Below are 16,349 nucleotides of genomic sequence, written 5' to 3'. Positions count from 1 at the left end.
ACCCTTTGGAATGCTAACATAGATTTATCTCAAAAGGAGATGCAATGACCAGCACAGAATGCCCTTTTCTTGCTTGCAAACGTTGACATGATAAAGAGGAATGTACACAGGTTAGAATTGGAAAAACAACAGCTCTTATATATCAAATGCGGCCAACTCCCTGCCTGATTTTTCAATGATTCCTTTTCTTATTAATTATTAGATTCATTTCTACAACAGTTTCGTGGGGCTCTTATTACATATTAGGACTTCACTGAATCAGTGACATTAGAAACAACACTTCAGATTTCAGCCTGACTGGCTTAATTTTAACTGTAGGTACAGCTTGCCTCCGCTTACACAGTAATTTTACAGCAGCCCCAGGTCTGTGTTCACAAGATCCCTTTAAAACCCGCTGCTCTTCACTTTGGCCGCTCTACCTGCCTCATACGTACTCTCCGAGCAGTGTCACAAGCGCTACAAGAAACTCTTGCTTGAACCATTGATAGTGTTTCCTGATTGTATTTCATGGTGAGATCTGCTTTCTGCAAAGAGGATTCTGCATCTGGACATAAACCATCACATAAGGTAGACGTGGTGATTACAAATAGCTGCTCTTAGTTGCTTCCATAGAACAAATCTCTTTGTGTACTCTAAAGAGCAGCACTGCCCGCTACCTTGCACTTATTTAAATGCATAAGGAAAGTAGCATCTGTTGGTTTTGCATTTAAAACAGAACACTGGTTTGTCAGATAATACTCTGGGGCCATTATTTACAAACCTTTTTTGCTTGAAAAAACAAACATTGGCACAGTGGAAGTGTGGTATGAATCTCATTGAGCAAACTCACCGAGCATGATAATAAGACAATCTCTAGAAGCCGTAAGCACCGATTCCTGTCCTGGCTCTAGTAAATGCCTCAAGGCAAAAGTCTTGCTGGCCTAAAAAGAGCCATTTCCAGATCAGTGGAAACTGAGTAATTTTTATTTTCCAGAATGAATTTAATTAAGGCAAGTTTAAAAAGGCATGAAGTAACTATAGGAGAAACTGAAGTAAATCCGATGGCTTCTTACCCATGTCTTCACCTCATGTGACTTGATCTAGTGTTGAGTGAAATGAATGGAGCTTCTCACTGATGTGTGGTGGAAAAGATTGGTGCATACTGCTTGGTACTCGGCTCTGTGTATTCATACAAAATACAGACTGCTGGATAGTATGACCACTGTCAACATCGCCATGAATGGATGCACTAGCCAGCCTGGTAAAAACCACAGAAATACAACGTGCTCTGCGCCTGGCTGCTCAGTTTGCATAAAATACAGGCACTTTTGTGAAGGTGTAACATGCCAGGGGGTTTCTTGTAATGCCTCTCTTTACTGAATTGACATATAAATGATAGTAAGCTATAGGAAACCGAGATCTCTTCCAGGCTTTGAGCATGAGCCAAATGGGACCACTTGCTGGGAGATTAGGCAGAGTTTCTAGCAGCAGGAAGGAAAATTGTCATATGTTTGTGATTTTTCAGACTTGGCTTTGGTTAGCAATGCTTGTAAGCAGACTCGGGCTAAGGAGCGTTGAGAGATCTCAGCTACGCATCTTCATCACCTGAGGAGTGAAGCCTGAGTCTTTGTTCTTGATGTATTCTCTGGCGAGTTATTTTGTGTGCTGCCTTATACTGAGAAACTAGTTAAATGAAGTTTCTTGCCCCTTCCCACACTTGAATGGGTCGTTTCTCTTTATTTGCTAAAATTGAACTCAGCGATATTCTTGTACTTTTAGGACTCCTACTGCCATCTAACTTTAATTTCAGTGCCCTGTAACTTCTGTTAATCTTTTCAAGAGCTAAAGTGTGCATGATGTTAAGGTATTGCCACAGACAGCAACTCAGGCAGCGCAACATTAAATTATCGTTGTCATTGTTATTATCATCTGGTGATCTAATTGATAGTGGCCTATGATGCTAGTAAAAGCATGCATCTATTCCGAACCTCAAACACTGCTATACTAGGTCTTAAGAGCCATATACCCGAGCAACTTTCTTCTGGCAAGAGATATTAGCAAAAAAAAAAAGTTTAAAAAATAAAGCTAGTTGCTAACTTCCCAGCTTCTGGCAATCAGTTTAGTAACTATGTCAACTGACATCTCCTAACTCAACATAGTGATTCCTTTTTGTGTGAGTCAGATCCCTTTAATGACTGGAGTAAGCTTTTACGGCTTTATATTCTTGTTAACTCTGCAGAGCCAATGTGGTTAACGGAAAAACTGTTTGCGCTTCCAACCAGTGACAATTGCCAGATCCATTCCCCTTCTTGGCATCGTGAAAGTTTAACAACAGCGTGACCAGAGGGAGACAGTTTCAGGAGCATAAATTAGAGGATTTGGCCTGTTATAGCTTTATTATAGATGGCAATGTGGGCTAATGAAATTAATCTGTTTATTCCTCCTATCTCAGTGTGAGCCTGTACACTCACAAGTTGGAAGTGTTTTTCTCATTAACTGTAACAAGAAATGTAATGAGGAGCACAGGTTGTTACCTAATTTAGCGTCAGTCCTGAAGCGTCTTTGCAGAACTGTATTTAAAGTTGCCACAAGGGCATGTTATTTGATGATCAGTTAAGTACATGTTCTCGGCTTCCATTGTGTTACACTTCAGAACCAAGAGTTCGTGTTCACAGGTCCCTCTGCTGAATGCATCATGGCACAAGTCAGGCTGAACGCCAAAGGAGACGCTCCAGATGGACTCAGTCTGGCACTCCTGACTCTGGGAAAAAAAGCTGAGGTCAAATCTTAACGCTGCTGGTATTAAGGTGTGATTTTCTTCTTTCTGTTCACTTTGGTGGGGCTGGGATTTCTCCTTTTATTTCGTCTGTGTAAGGAATACATCATAGCACAAAGTAAGGCTTACTTGCTTTATTTGAGTACACAAATGTTGCTGAGCTAGTTCTCCGACAGGGCACGGGAATGAGAAAAGCACCAGTAATTTTATATAACCAAGACAGTGAGTCAGTGGGGGGGAAAAAAGGCAGATATTTTAATGAATAGTAGGTTTAAAAAGCAATCACAACCCAAACAACAAAATTATCATTGTAAAAATGTTATTTTAAGCCCCATGTTAGGTTTTTCAAAATTAAAGGGGACAAAAACCTACTTATTTTAGCTTATTACTGACTTGAAAGCACCTCTTGAAAGCATAACTGAATGCTCTTTCTTTGCCCTAGTCTTTCATTTGCCATTCACGTTCTGCTGGTCTGTTACTGTGAGGTCTCTTGAGCCACTAACAATTATTGTTATATTTTTCTACAAAGAACAGGCTTTGGTTTGGATAGCTACTGACACTGGGGTGATGTGGGCTCTCACAAGCGATGAGGAAAATCTGGGTCCAGCTTCAGAATTAACCAACTGCAATCTTGTTTCTAATTTAAACTATTAATATTGGATTGAATTCTCTCAAGTCATGTACAAATGATCAAGTTCTTCTTAGGGAAGCATAAATAGTTTTTTTTAAATGTACCTTTTTTTGATGGGTATTTATTATTTGTATACAGATAATGCCTAGATGTTCCTGCATAAAGCTGTGATGTAGTGCTTTAAAGTATCTGGTGCCAATCCTGGGTTACGGATGGCCATGTCCCCCTTTTCTGCCCCAGTCCTGCACTGCTCCTTTCCCTCCATGTGCTGCCACAAACCAGATGAGGGACCTGATCCAGCAAAAAGAAATCCAGCAATTCCCCCTGCCTCCAGTGTTTCCAGCCAAATCTGTTTCCCTGTTCAGCTCATAGCACAGCTGTGGAAGAGTTGTGTTGCTGCGAGGAAAAGGGCGATACATCACAATGAGAGAGACAAATAGGGGAGGGAAGGACTGGCAGTACTTTAAGTCAGAACTGCCAACCTCTAAGCCCCATTGTGTTAGCATTTTTTTTTATTGTTATGCTTATTGTTACGTTGAACACCTTGTCATCAAAATTAAGAGCCCACAGGTCTAGAAAGAAAACAAATAAAGCAAGCACAAGGTAACAGTGAGATCATGCTGGTCAACATGTTAAAAGGCAGTGACTGGAAACCACTAGATTAATCATTGCTGAGCTTTTCCCGTTTGCAGGGATGAATTTTAAGGAGGACACAGTTGAGGTCCATGCAGTGTCTCCGCAGACACCCCTGAGGAATGACTCCCATACATGCCATATTAGTTCTAGATAGCTTGACTTATTGACCTGTGATGAATGTCTGATTAGAAAATCAACCACAACACTCATGGAAAAGGTATTTTTTTCCTCAGTATCTATCTTTGTGTTGTCCCCTCTCTCTCTGCATCCCTCAAATATCTCCACTCTCTGTTGTATCAGTCAAAAACTGTTTTCACTTCCAATCCCTCCTTTGTTTATCTAAGCCCTTTCCATCTCTTCTCACTCAATACAGACACGTTAAGTCTCTTGAAATGTCCCAATGCCACCCTCCACTGCATACCTCTTGGATTTCTATAGCTTCCATGTATGTGTCATCTCATATTTGGGAGGTGCTTCCATAAGTAGAACAGTAGAACTGTGTGTAATCCTCCCCCTAGCCCTCCTTAAAACTCATCATTGTTTGGGTGCCCACAGAGAGGGTGACAACAGTTAGGATCTGATGCTGTTCCTGCTGGCCAGCGTCTCTCCATTCCCCGTGAGCTTCCCTTCCCCTGGACCTTTCAGAAATGCTCACAAAAATACATACTTTTATATATCTGTAATTTGTATTCTGTTAACACCTAGGGGTAACAGCTCAACTGTGGCAGTTGCTGTACAATCACATCCCAGCTGACAGTGAAAGCAGCAGATTCCCTGGTCTTCTGTCTCTTTAAAGCTATAATGTTTTTGACAAGCTTTTGTTGCTAGGAAGCGCTGTACATTTAGCTATTGCACTAAGCTCTCCTTAAACGTCACAGCCATACTTTCAATTTGTGATATATATTTGCATATTTGCATCTTCTACTTCCTCATCAGGTGTAAATATGATATCTAGAACAAGGTTACAGCAGTGCAAAGCTGTCACTTTGACATACTGCATCACTACAAACAAGGATCAATGTCCTTCATGGTATATAAAGAAGGAAAATAACGGTGGGAAAGCAAATCATACCCAGTTAGGACTGGACTCCTGTTATATATAGATCTGCCATCCTGGACCAAGTTATCAGCTGGTTTACTTCATTATTCTGTCCCTGAGACTAATAATAGTTTCCAGTGAAGATGCACTAGATTAATATACTGTATAATATACTTTTATGGAATAACCTGCCTGTAGGAAATTTCTTCCTAATCCTCCTTAATTCAGTTATTAGCTTGTGCCCTGAAACACGAGTATTTATATCTTTCCCGTAAAAAGGCCTCATGTACTATTGATATTTTTATTAATTACACAAATGTTTAATGCGGAACTTCTCAAGTAGCAGACCTCACCAGATTCAGATCCCGAGTAAATTTTGCCTAGGTTGTGTCAAGGTCCCAGACTTACTAATTCTCCTGCATTCTTTTGGAAAATCCTGTATTTCTTGCCCCTTCCCTGGAGCGCAGGGGTGGTGGTGGGGAGCTGTACCCTGCAGCTCTCAGCTGTGCGGGCAGCACACGTTGCTTGGCTTGTCTGGCCGAGCTGGGACTGCTCTCTTGCTTTTTGCTGAACAAAATGATGCATCATGCTACAAAGAGGAATTGATTAGTCTCAGGCAAAGCTTTTCCTAGCAAATCTCACTCTTCCTGTAGTTCATGTAACTCCTTTTTTACCCTTAGCTTTTATTTTGCTCATACCCGGTATTGTTTAGTTGTATCATGCTGGTTTTTTAGTGAATCTTCAAAAAAGAATGCTGTCATAGGGGGGAAGTTAAGGAAACAGCCAGAAGTCATGGCAATGACTTGCAGCCTATATAATTACTTGTAATTAGTGACATTCTACACAGGTAAAGTACAACATCCCACAGCACTGTGCCATCTTCCGGGCTGGCTGCATATTGCCAATTGCCAGGCATTAAGTATTCCAGCGTAAAGACCAAAACTTCACTGTGAATACCATTAGAACTGGGTCACCGACAGAAGGTGTGTGACAACTTAACATGCAGAACAACTAAAGCCATTTCCTCAGTCTCATACAGAGCAAAAATACTGAGAGTGAAGATTATGTGTGCAGTGTGAGCAGAATGACAAATGACAAGTCTTAGCGATATACTTCCTAGGTGGTATTAGTGATGCAGCTCTGCCTTGGAAACAGTGCAAATAGGTGATCAGCTGGGTTTTGTGCTGCACCAGTTTTGCTAAATGTTTGAATTTAATACAAATTCAAATGATCAATTTAAATATTTCATTTTGTAGAAGAAATTCTCTTGCTCAGCAGCATCCTAATAGCATTACTATTTAGCATTTTCTGTTTGGAATAAAGAGGTTTTAACCTCACAGTTTCGAGCCATATATTTCTATTCCAGCTCCGGGAATTATTGCTGTAGCTGTGTGCTCCGCAGTTATAAAAATACTGCAGATGGCTTTATGTCATTTCAGAAAGCATTATGGAATATGCTGGGCTAGACTATGTGTTCTGCCTTACCGAAGTCCCTTTGAAACAGCTAGAGAAGAATGGAAGGGTACTCTTCCGGACAGCACAGTTCCTGCCACAATCTGAATCAGAAGGGCACTGAGACATTATACAGAGAAAATGGAAGGTTGAAGATGGGGAATAGAAGCATCTGGAACTGCAGAGAGAAACGGAATTAACTGAGTATTAGCTGAGCATCGGTACGTGAGCTACACAGGCTCTCTGCGGTCCCCTGCTTTTGCTCCATGTTAGTCTGGATAACACAAGAGTCAGCCCCTTTATAAGCCATTATTAACTACTCCTCTATCTTATTTTGGATGTGACAGAGTATTTCTGGAGACAAACATGCTGACCATAGGTGTGGCATCACACCATGCTCTGCCCCATTCATCTGTACCCCTTTTCCCTGCCAAATCTCTCATGATTTGTTCACTTTTATTTAAAGTTGGAAAAAAACCCCAAATGGTTCAGAAAACTAGCTCATATGGAGAAGAAAAATCAGGTCATTCAGATTGGCCTGCAGATTCAGGTCATATTCAGTGATGAGTTTAAATGGAAAAAATATGGGAGAATTGGTAAAATGAAGAGCATTTTTCCTATTCCTTCAACACGAAACCTCACTCTTCTTTTGTTTCAAAAATATTGGAAAGACATCTTGAGTCCAAAATACTAAACAGGGATTACACAGAGAAGAATCCAGAAGCAAACTGAACACAATCTTTTCACAAGCAAAATGTCTTCTTAATCTCCAAACGGCTTTTTGATTTGGAGTGATCAAAAATATTTTTTAATTGTTTTGAATAAAATGCTGAACCAGAAGGCTCTTTTTTTTTCCCCCAATTCTATGCAAAACTAACAACTGAAGATTAGTTTTTAATATGTTTCAAAGGCAGGTAGTGTTACTCAAATTCTCACTGTGACTTTTCTTCCTGTATTCATGAACTCTTTTTTGGCACATGGAGTGAACAGGTGCGAGCCGATGCAAGGTGGCACACAGGCCATAACCAACAAATAGCTAATTGGCATCTATGTTGCAGCAGGGCAAAGATCCAGCCAAATTATGACAAGGCACCGTGCCATCCTAATAGACTCACATTACCATGGATGCCAAGATTCCATAAATTTGCATTATTTACATTCAGTTAGGGCAGGATTCCCAGCTGGGAAATTCCACATGGTTGTCCATCTCTATCATATACAATTACAATGGAAAAAGATCTCCATGACTAATCCAGCATCCTGAGTTTACAGCAAGAATTTAAATATTCTTAATAATTATCTAAAAATGCTGCCACTCATCTATATCAATAAATCGTTTGAAAGTACACTTTTGTTGTTTTTGTTTGTACAAAGCGAATAAAAAATTTATAAAATCGGACTTGTGGTTGAAGATGTATGAGCCTTTTCAGCTTGGTAAAAAGAGAGAAATAATTGTTTTCCTCTGCAGCAGCGAGTTTCCTGACTACGTAATAGTGAAAAAAAGGCAACTTTGAAGTTGCTTTTGTGAAAAACAAATGCAGAAACTGGTAACTTATACCCTCAGGAAATAATTTCCAAAGACAAAAATGCCGAGAGGGTGTGAGTTACTGAGATGAAACACAAGATGATGATACGTGCTCTGATTACTCCTTGAGGTAATGACTCTCTGTAGGTTTACAGTCTTTTGTACTGAGGAGATGGTGAACTACATCTTAATTTGCTCCCGGATGCCATCTCGCTCTCCATAACGCTGGGCTGTGGCGTTTCTGGTGCAGCTGGTCAGCGTTTCCAGCAGCGGCTCCAGTACCCCGGCGCCACGTCACCTTGGAGGAGCTGGTGGGCCTCCTGGAACACAAAAAGCATTGAGTTTTCCAAAAGATTACCTAGTCAGGAACCTCGCTGCTGAGAGGTCCTCCTTCCCCTCTACTCCGCCCTGGTGAGACCACATCTGGAATACCATGTCCAGTTCTGGGCCCCTCAGTTCCAGAAGGACAGGGAACTGCTGGAGAGAGTCCAGCGCAGGGCAACGAAGATGATTAAGGGAGTGGAGCATCTCCCTTATGAAGAAAGGCTGAGGGAGCTGGGTCTCTTTAGTTTGGAGAAGAGGAGACTAAGGGGGGACCTTATTAATGTTTATAAATATATAAAGGGTGAGTGCCATGAGGATGGAGCCAGGCTCTTCTCGGTGGCAAACAATGATAGGACAAGGGGTAATGGGATCAAGCAGGAACACAAGAGGTTCCACTTAAATTTGAGAAGAAACTTGTTCCCAGTGAGGGTGGAAGAACCTGGAACAGGCTGCCCAGGGGGGTTGTGGAGTCTCCTTCTCTGCAGACATTCCAACCCGCCTGGACATGTTCCTGTGCGACCTCACCCAGGCGTTCCTGCTCCAGCAGGGGGATTGGACTAGATGAGCTTTTGAGGTCCCTTCCAATCCCAAACATACTGTGATACTGTGATATGGAAAGGTCCTGCGCGCACTTTACACCTTCAGGGGCAATTAAGCACTGGACACAGAAGCCGGTCGCTGCTGGACACCTCGGTTGGTCCTGGATCACCATGGTGTGTTCAGAAACGCTGCCCTTGCCCCGGGAGACATCACTGCTTCACACCCCCCCGGTCTGCACCTCTTGAGCCTCCTCTGGTGACAGCAACGGGGTGGCCCCATTCCCCTTCTCCCCGCACAGCAGCAGAGCCTCTGCGGCCTGCAGGGCTGCTGCGCTGCCCCTGGTTTCCTCCTCCTTCCCGGGTGTGCTCCCCTGGCAGCGCTGTCGGGAGCCGTGCGGGGCTGGGCGGGCGGCTGCTGAGTTGGTTGCTGCTCCCTGGTGAGCTGGTTGCCGGCCCATGGTGAGTTGGTCGCCAGCCCCTCCCCGGCTCCGCCACCTTCCCAGAATGCCCCGCGCCCTTTCCCGCCTCGCACCTCCCGGCAGGTCTCGCGCGCTCCCCTCCTTCCCGCCCCGCCAAGTCTCGCACCTCTCCCCGCCGCGCGGCCGGCGCTCTCGCGATATCCCGGTCCGGCGGGCGCGCGGGGGCGGTGCCGCGGGAGCCGCCGCAGCCGCCGCGCTCGCGCTCCCTGACAGGCGGGCGGCGGCGCGCGGGCATGTTCCTCCGCCCCGCGCGCAGGTGGTGGTGGCGGCGCCGGTGGCGGCGGCGCCGTCCCGGCTCCCCGTGAGTCCCGCCGGCCATGGCCGGCTCCGCAGCGCGGGAGCCCGAGCCGCGCCGCTGCCGCCGCTGAGGAGAAGCCGCCGCGATGAGGAAGGGCCGCTCCCGGGGGGACAAAGCGGCGGCGCCTCCGCCGCCGCCGCGGAGGGAGCCCGGGCGGGCGGTGGCCGCCAGCGCGGCGGAGCGGAGAGCCACCCTGCTGGGGGGCGGCGGCAGGAAGGAGCCGGAGGACGCCAGGGCCGCGGGGGCGCCCGGCCGGGAGCCGCTGGAGAGGGTAAAGCCGGGGCGCGGGGCCGGGGGGGCCCCGCCGGGCCGCTGGCGGCCGTTGGCATGGAGACGCGCGCCCCGCGTGGCGGCGGCGGCGGCGGGGGGGGCGCGCGGCGGGGCCGGCTGCGGCAGCCGTGGTGCGGGAGCGCCCGGCCCGGGCAGGGCTGCGCTGCCCCGGGTGCGGCTGCCGCGGCGGCGGGGGGAGGCGGGAGGCCGGGGGTCGGGGCGCGGCGGGGGGGCGGCTGCGTGCGGTGCGCTCGGCAGGCTCCGTCCTCCGAGCATCCTCTCGCGTTGCGGCCGCTTCCCCAGGTGGGCGCCCTCGGGGGAGGTGCGGGGTGAGGAGCCGAGCGGGGGTGGCAGCGTCCTGGCGGCGGGGAATGGCCGCGCTGCCGGCCGTCCTGCTGCGTGCCGGGGGAGAAGCGAGGGAGGATGCGGGGCCGGCTAGTTTGTGTTAAATGCTTGTTTGTGTTCATAATTACAGAATGCTGCTTGCTAGTAAGCTTCTCGAGGTCACTCCTAATGGTGACTTTTTCTGTGGTGCATCTTACAGCATTTTTTAGGTCTTAATTCTTAGCACAAGAAATGGTTAATGTAGGAAACGTGCCTCTGCAGATGTTTGAAAACGCATAGGCTGGTGAAAAGTGAGTGTGCAAGTTCAGTGTGTCCACTTTTATGTCTCTCGCCCCCACACAAGAAGGATCTACTGACTCCCGCTTAGAGTTACAGGGATGAGAGACCCACAAGATCTTAAACTTTGCTTTGATGTGTTTTGATATTCCTAGTTTTACAAGAGAAAAACGGGGCATGAAATTTAGCAATTTAAAAATGTAGATGGCAACTAATGCTTTTTTATTTTTTTGAAGAGAAGGAGAACGCATCACAAGCATGAAGACTCCCAGGATGCAGCAATTCATGGCTTTGTTTTGCTATTTTTAGGAGCAAAGTGAAAAACCAGGTTCTTTGCCTTTTCTTGTCAAAAAGGTGTCTTAAGTTTACAGCATTGTTGCAGATGCACAGGGTTAGTTTTTTTTAATAATCAGATTTTTCTAGAAAAGCTGCATGCTGCATTACATTGTCTTCAGTTATAGGAGGCTCGTATTTTGGCTTTGACTGGTGGATGTCTCTTGAATATAGATTTCTCAGATTTGGTTTTGGAAGAAGAGATGTCTTCTTTAGTGCCTTGTTAAGCCAGGTGGTTCAGACATGCTGCTGCTTTTGATGTTTATCACTTCCTGAAACAATTAAGGAACATTAATATCCTTATTCAGGGAAAAAACAAAACAGAAAACTAAAAGCAGAAGAGGTGACATAGTTTCTTCCCAACTGTCCATTAAAATAGTAGGGCTATCAAATGCAATAGCAAGGTGTTCCTTGCGCCGTTTTGATCTATTGTATATGAAATTGACAGGGAAATTGGAGGAAATTAACACCATTATTGGTAGTTGTGGACTAAGCTTTTTCCAAGTCATGTATACAGAGCACGCCATGTACCATATTCTGTATTGAACACTCAGGAAGCTTCACCAAAACAACACTAACATTGTAAAACAGGAAGGGATGCAAATTCAGAAATGACATTTTTGAGGTGCACAAGGCTTTTCAATGGGAGATACTGACAGTTTGTTTTAAGCTTGGGTGCTCTGACTAAGAGCCGGTGTGACTTGTAGGGACAGATCTTTATGTGCTGGCAAGTATTCGTTGTGATGGAGTCTTTGAGGAGTTTTGCAGCTAAAGTTATGAAAGCTTCTACTGAACCTGGGTGAGGTGCCCCCCAGACTTCAAAGGAGAACCTCTCATCCTCTCTCCCCATTTGTTTTCCATTTGAAGTGGTGGAAGTTTTATAAATGTGGTAAGCAACTAGAAATAAATAGATATGTTGGACAAACTTAATAAACAGGAGACATAATTCTATTCACAGCATTTCTATCTTTAATATTAATAATTCAGTGTTTCTTTAAACATCAAGAGCTGGGAGTGTGAATGTGGTGGAAAGGGCCTACTGAGTTGCAGAAGACAGTGTGATACTCCATTTCCACTGGTGCAGCTTGTAGTTTGACAGATATTTCCTTTGGGGCCACTTGTGATTTAAGCAGCCCTGTTGTTTGCGAGCCTGCAGTGTGCCCTCAGCTGTACCAGCGCAACCGTGTGCGCAGCTGCAGGGAACCATTCAGAATTAAATTCAGGTTTCACAGTTTGTTTGCCGTACACTTGCACAAGTTTGTGGTTGGGGGAACTAAGCTGCTCTAATGTTGGGAAAAGTACTTCTCACACTGTGACTGTAGTAGTTAATCACTGCACTGACCTTCAGGCCTTTGAAAATCTGGTCTGTTAATGTGCAGTGCTTATAGTTCTGACATGTACATGTGATTAATATTTTCACTTTTTAATGAATTATGTATGAACATAAAAATTACTGTACTTGGTCACATAAAAGATCCTTCTAGCCCAGTATCCTGCCTCTCTGAGCTGCCAAAAGCAGATGCTTGGGGAAGAGTATAGTGTATATTGAGGAAATACCTCTCCCAGCCTCCAGTAATTTGTGGCTCCCAGGTTTCCGGAACTAGAGGTGATACTTGTTTTTAGTGCCCCCAATGGGTTTTTTCTTAGGAATTTGTCCAATCAGTATTTGAAGCCATGTTTGCTTGTAGCATCCACAACATCCTGAGATTGAGTGTTGCAAGGCCTGAACACATTTCGTGTGGAAAACCCACTTCTTTTTGTTTGTTTTTGAACTTTCTAGCTGCTTGTTTCGTGCCTTGTGTGTTGATTCTTGAATTGGAAGAGGCAGTGAAAAAGAGAATCCATGTTCTTCTGTATGGCTTATGGCTTGATAACATTTTATTTTATTTACTGTTCCTTGCCTGTAGGCTTTCCAGAGGAGTTATAAAAAGAAGTGACTCCGTCCTTATCATTGTCCTTGCTGTTTTCTTTGCACCTTTTGCAGGTCTGTTCCTGATTGGAGATAGTGATGCAGGGAACAGAGGAACAGGGTTGGGGAACAATAACCAGGACTGGCTACAGTATTTCAGCGAATGACACCTTGTAAACTTATATAGCATATTCGGCTTTATTCTTTGATCTTCTGCTTGCTTTTTCTTGACAATCTTTAAGCACTGAGTTGGCATTTTCATGGAACTGTCTATTATAACTCCACAATCACCCTTTTAAGTGGTAATAGCCAGTTCAGAATTTGTCATTGTGTATATAAATTTAGGATTTATTATTTTTTTACATTGTACATCACTTTATCAACATCTAATCTTATCTGCTATTTTACAGCCCATTTAAACAGTGTCATTAAGGTCTTCTTCAGATCTTTGGCCATCCCTTTTGCAACCTTGATTAACTTTTAGCTTTGTCAGCAAGCTCTGTCACATAGGTGTTATGCTTCTTTGCTAGATGTTGCTTTAATGATGCCAGAACAGATCATTGTGGGACTGCACTGGTCAGCCGTCTTTTTTGGGAAAAGGTCCAATTGTTCCAACTTCTTATTTACTATCTGTTAATCAGGCATGAATTCATCACCGAATTGTTCTTTTTATCCCATGACAGTTTGGTTTCATTGAGCGAGGGCGTCTTTGTCAAACACAGCCCACTTGGATTTCCATTAAGTATCAAATTAATCATCATATATTTGCTGACTACGTTGAAGGAGAAAAAAGAAAGTTGAGGTGTAAGTTATTATTGCTTAGGAGTGACAGTCACCCTCAGCCAGAGGCACATTATAAGCATTAGGTTGTTTCCATATTGTGCTTACATAATTAGTTTGAGACATTGTGATATTTATTGTGAAAGATCCCACATGGATCATAGCCAATATTTGTCAGAGGTGCTTTTATTAGCATTTTCTACTTCAGGTAGAAGTCAAAGGTCAAAGTTCTCGTAGAAGAGACACTTCAGTGTCTAGAAGATGTGACTTGAGGGGTTTATGATGGAAGCATCCAAGACCATGGTTGGTATGTAGAAGGTAGGTGGCAAACAGCAGCTGTTTCCTCTAGTATTAAGCTAGGAGTCAGGCTTAAAAAGAGAATCTTCACACAAAAGGCAAAACATGCATGATTTGTTTTTACCAAATAATGCAAAAAGCATTCAGAGTTGAAGTACTGGAGGAGGGATCTAGTGAAAATTATTGAATAGGCAGACTGGATCCACCTGAGGAAAACAGCTGGAATTAACTTGCATATAGGAGAACATTAGAACAGGGCAAAGGCACGATGCTTCCCTTTGCTGCTCTGTAGGGAATGTCTTTGCTATTTTTATGGATTTTTTCCATGAGGAATGAGCATTAGCCTGTCCCTAACAAATCTGAATCCTGTGTCCCTCTGCACGCAGGGGGAGAATACACAGATACGAGGAAAGCTGAAGTATTGTGGAAGGTCTAGAGGGATGCAGGTTGAGGGTCAGAAGAGCAAAAATAGAGGTCACTGATTGCTGAGTCTTGCTGAACAGCGTTTTCTGCTCTGAAGGCATCCTGGGAACTAGTTGGTGCTGCTCAGAGGTGCTTTGCTCGGGGATGTGACAAGGTGAGGGGACAGAAACAGACCCCGTGCTTGTCAGCACTTTACCCTCACTTCTGTCTGGTTCCTTCTCCTCTTGTTACGGGTGGCCAGGATGGATTTATAAGTAGATTCTGTGCCTTTGTGATTTTGCAGGATAGTAAAGAGATGAAGAGGAGAACAGTAGCAGAATCTCAACAAGCATTTCAGGGGTCTGGTGGGGGGACTGCAAATTGTAGAGGTGGGATTTTGGGTTAGAGGGACCCTTTGTCTTGTATGAAGTTTAACTTGGCGGCTGCTGCTGAAGAGTTGGACCGAAATGTTGCTAAACCCGGAGGCTCCCCCGCTGCATGTATGTGCATTGTATGGGAAATGTTCGGCTGATGCCAGCAGGCAAGCTGCATACGTATTATTGAGAAACATGAAAAATCTCCTTACTCTTAGTTTTGTATGGAGGAGCCCTTTCTCTAGGCAGTCTGTACAATAGGCTATCGTCAGCTGTCAATTTTTATGTGCCTCAAGAAGGGAGATCTTGTGGGGTTCCCAGACAGTACATTTTATAATTTCTGCATTGGTTAGAAAGTGTTCTCTGAGCTTTGAACAGGATAACTGACTTAACAATCAGGTTATTTAGTTATTATAGTCATTTGGAACTGAAACTTTCTGAGAATAGCAAAAGTATTCCTTTCTTTCCAGGTGTCTTTGAAACTTCGTAGATCTACGTGTCCCAAAGCCAAAATGGATTACTGTGCTTATCCAGTGTGATTTCCCCACAGGTGCAGGCTGTGGAGCTTTCCCGAAAGACAAATTAAAACATCCCTTTTAGAAATTGATCTTATCTTAGCCTTAGATCATGGTGTGTCTGTCACCTCTTCTGGAAAGCTCTGCCAGTGTTTAATTATTCCTGCAGTTAGGAAACAAAACCACATCTTATTTGGAGGCTTGTTTTGTCTAATGTCCAACTTTCAGCTGTGAAATATGCCTATGCTAGCACAGACAGTAAAACTCTCTACTATCTGATATCTTTTCCATGTTTAAGTATTTGAAATGTAAAATCTAGCTTCACTTGGAACAGAAGACACTGAGTTCTTTTCCTTCTAGCACTTCATGCTTTCTTCCCAATTGTTTTTGGAGTGTGTGCACCAAAAATAGGTAATATTCTTGCAGCAGCCTGGAATAGTGTGATCACAGACAAGATTACTTCTCCACTACTGCTTGATACTTGTATTTTTACAATTTTGAGGATTGCATTACCATGGTTGGGTGTGTCGTATGAGAGTTTTGTAACTTTATGACTCCGTGGATATTTCTACTCCCTGTATCGTTCAAGTCGGTCTAAGTTTTCTTATAAACGTTAGGTTAGAAAGCTTAGCCTCCCTTTTGTGTTGTCTTTGTGCATATATATATATATATATATTTTTTTTTTTTTTATTATTATTTTTTTTAAAGGAATGGCAAAGGATCTTTTCCACTGACTTCTCACTCTGTTTGTATTTTTGGAAAGCAGTCAGTGACCAGCAGGGGGAAACTGGCCAAACCCCAGAGTGCTAGTGGGATTTGTTTTGCCTCCAGAGCTGCACAGAAGCTGTTCCCACGTGTTCCTTGCTGCGTGGCAAGCCTGCAAACCGAAGAGGTTTTTCTTTTTTCCTAACCAGAACTTCAAATTTAATAAGCATTTTCTCTTTTTTCTTTTCTCTCTAGGTGTCATCAGTACCTCTGTTGTGATGAGCTCTGTTCAGAGACTGCATAACAGTTTGTTGTTCTTTGGTTATTTCTACCGTGAGTTTTCCCTTTTTTTTCAATAGGTAAAGCAGCAAGCTTTTGGAGTTCAGTTCACACTTTGTTTTTGAGCTTTATCTACACCTCTGTCCATCAGGCTGCTGATCAGAGCTCTGTTGCAGCTCCTCTTCT

The 16,349-nt window shown here is 44.0% G+C and overlaps 2 protein-coding genes across 5 annotated transcripts in view; one reads left to right on the top strand and one right to left on the bottom strand.

Moving 5' to 3' along the window:
- The window catches only part of PRDX1 (peroxiredoxin 1), a 350,258-nt gene that overhangs the window by 118,704 nt on the left and 215,205 nt on the right, over positions 1 to 16,349 (bottom strand). The window lies entirely within an intron of this gene.
- The window catches only part of MAST2 (microtubule associated serine/threonine kinase 2), a 186,906-nt gene continuing 180,101 nt past the window's right edge, over positions 9,545 to 16,349 (top strand). For all 4 annotated transcript variants that reach the window (XM_082054630.1, XM_082054629.1, XM_082054631.1 and 1 more), the window contains exon 1: positions 9,545 to 9,949. In XM_082054630.1, the coding sequence (XP_081910756.1) occupies positions 9,764 to 9,949 (186 nt within the window). In that variant the 5' untranslated portion in view covers positions 9,545 to 9,763. The remainder of the gene's footprint in view (positions 9,950 to 16,349) is intronic.

The sequence above is a fragment of the Streptopelia decaocto genome, assembly GCF_964273445.1.
Source record: "Streptopelia decaocto genome assembly, chromosome: 5".
Taxonomy (NCBI): domain Eukaryota; kingdom Metazoa; phylum Chordata; class Aves; order Columbiformes; family Columbidae; genus Streptopelia; species Streptopelia decaocto.
This window is presented reverse-complemented; position numbering and strand designations above follow the sequence as displayed.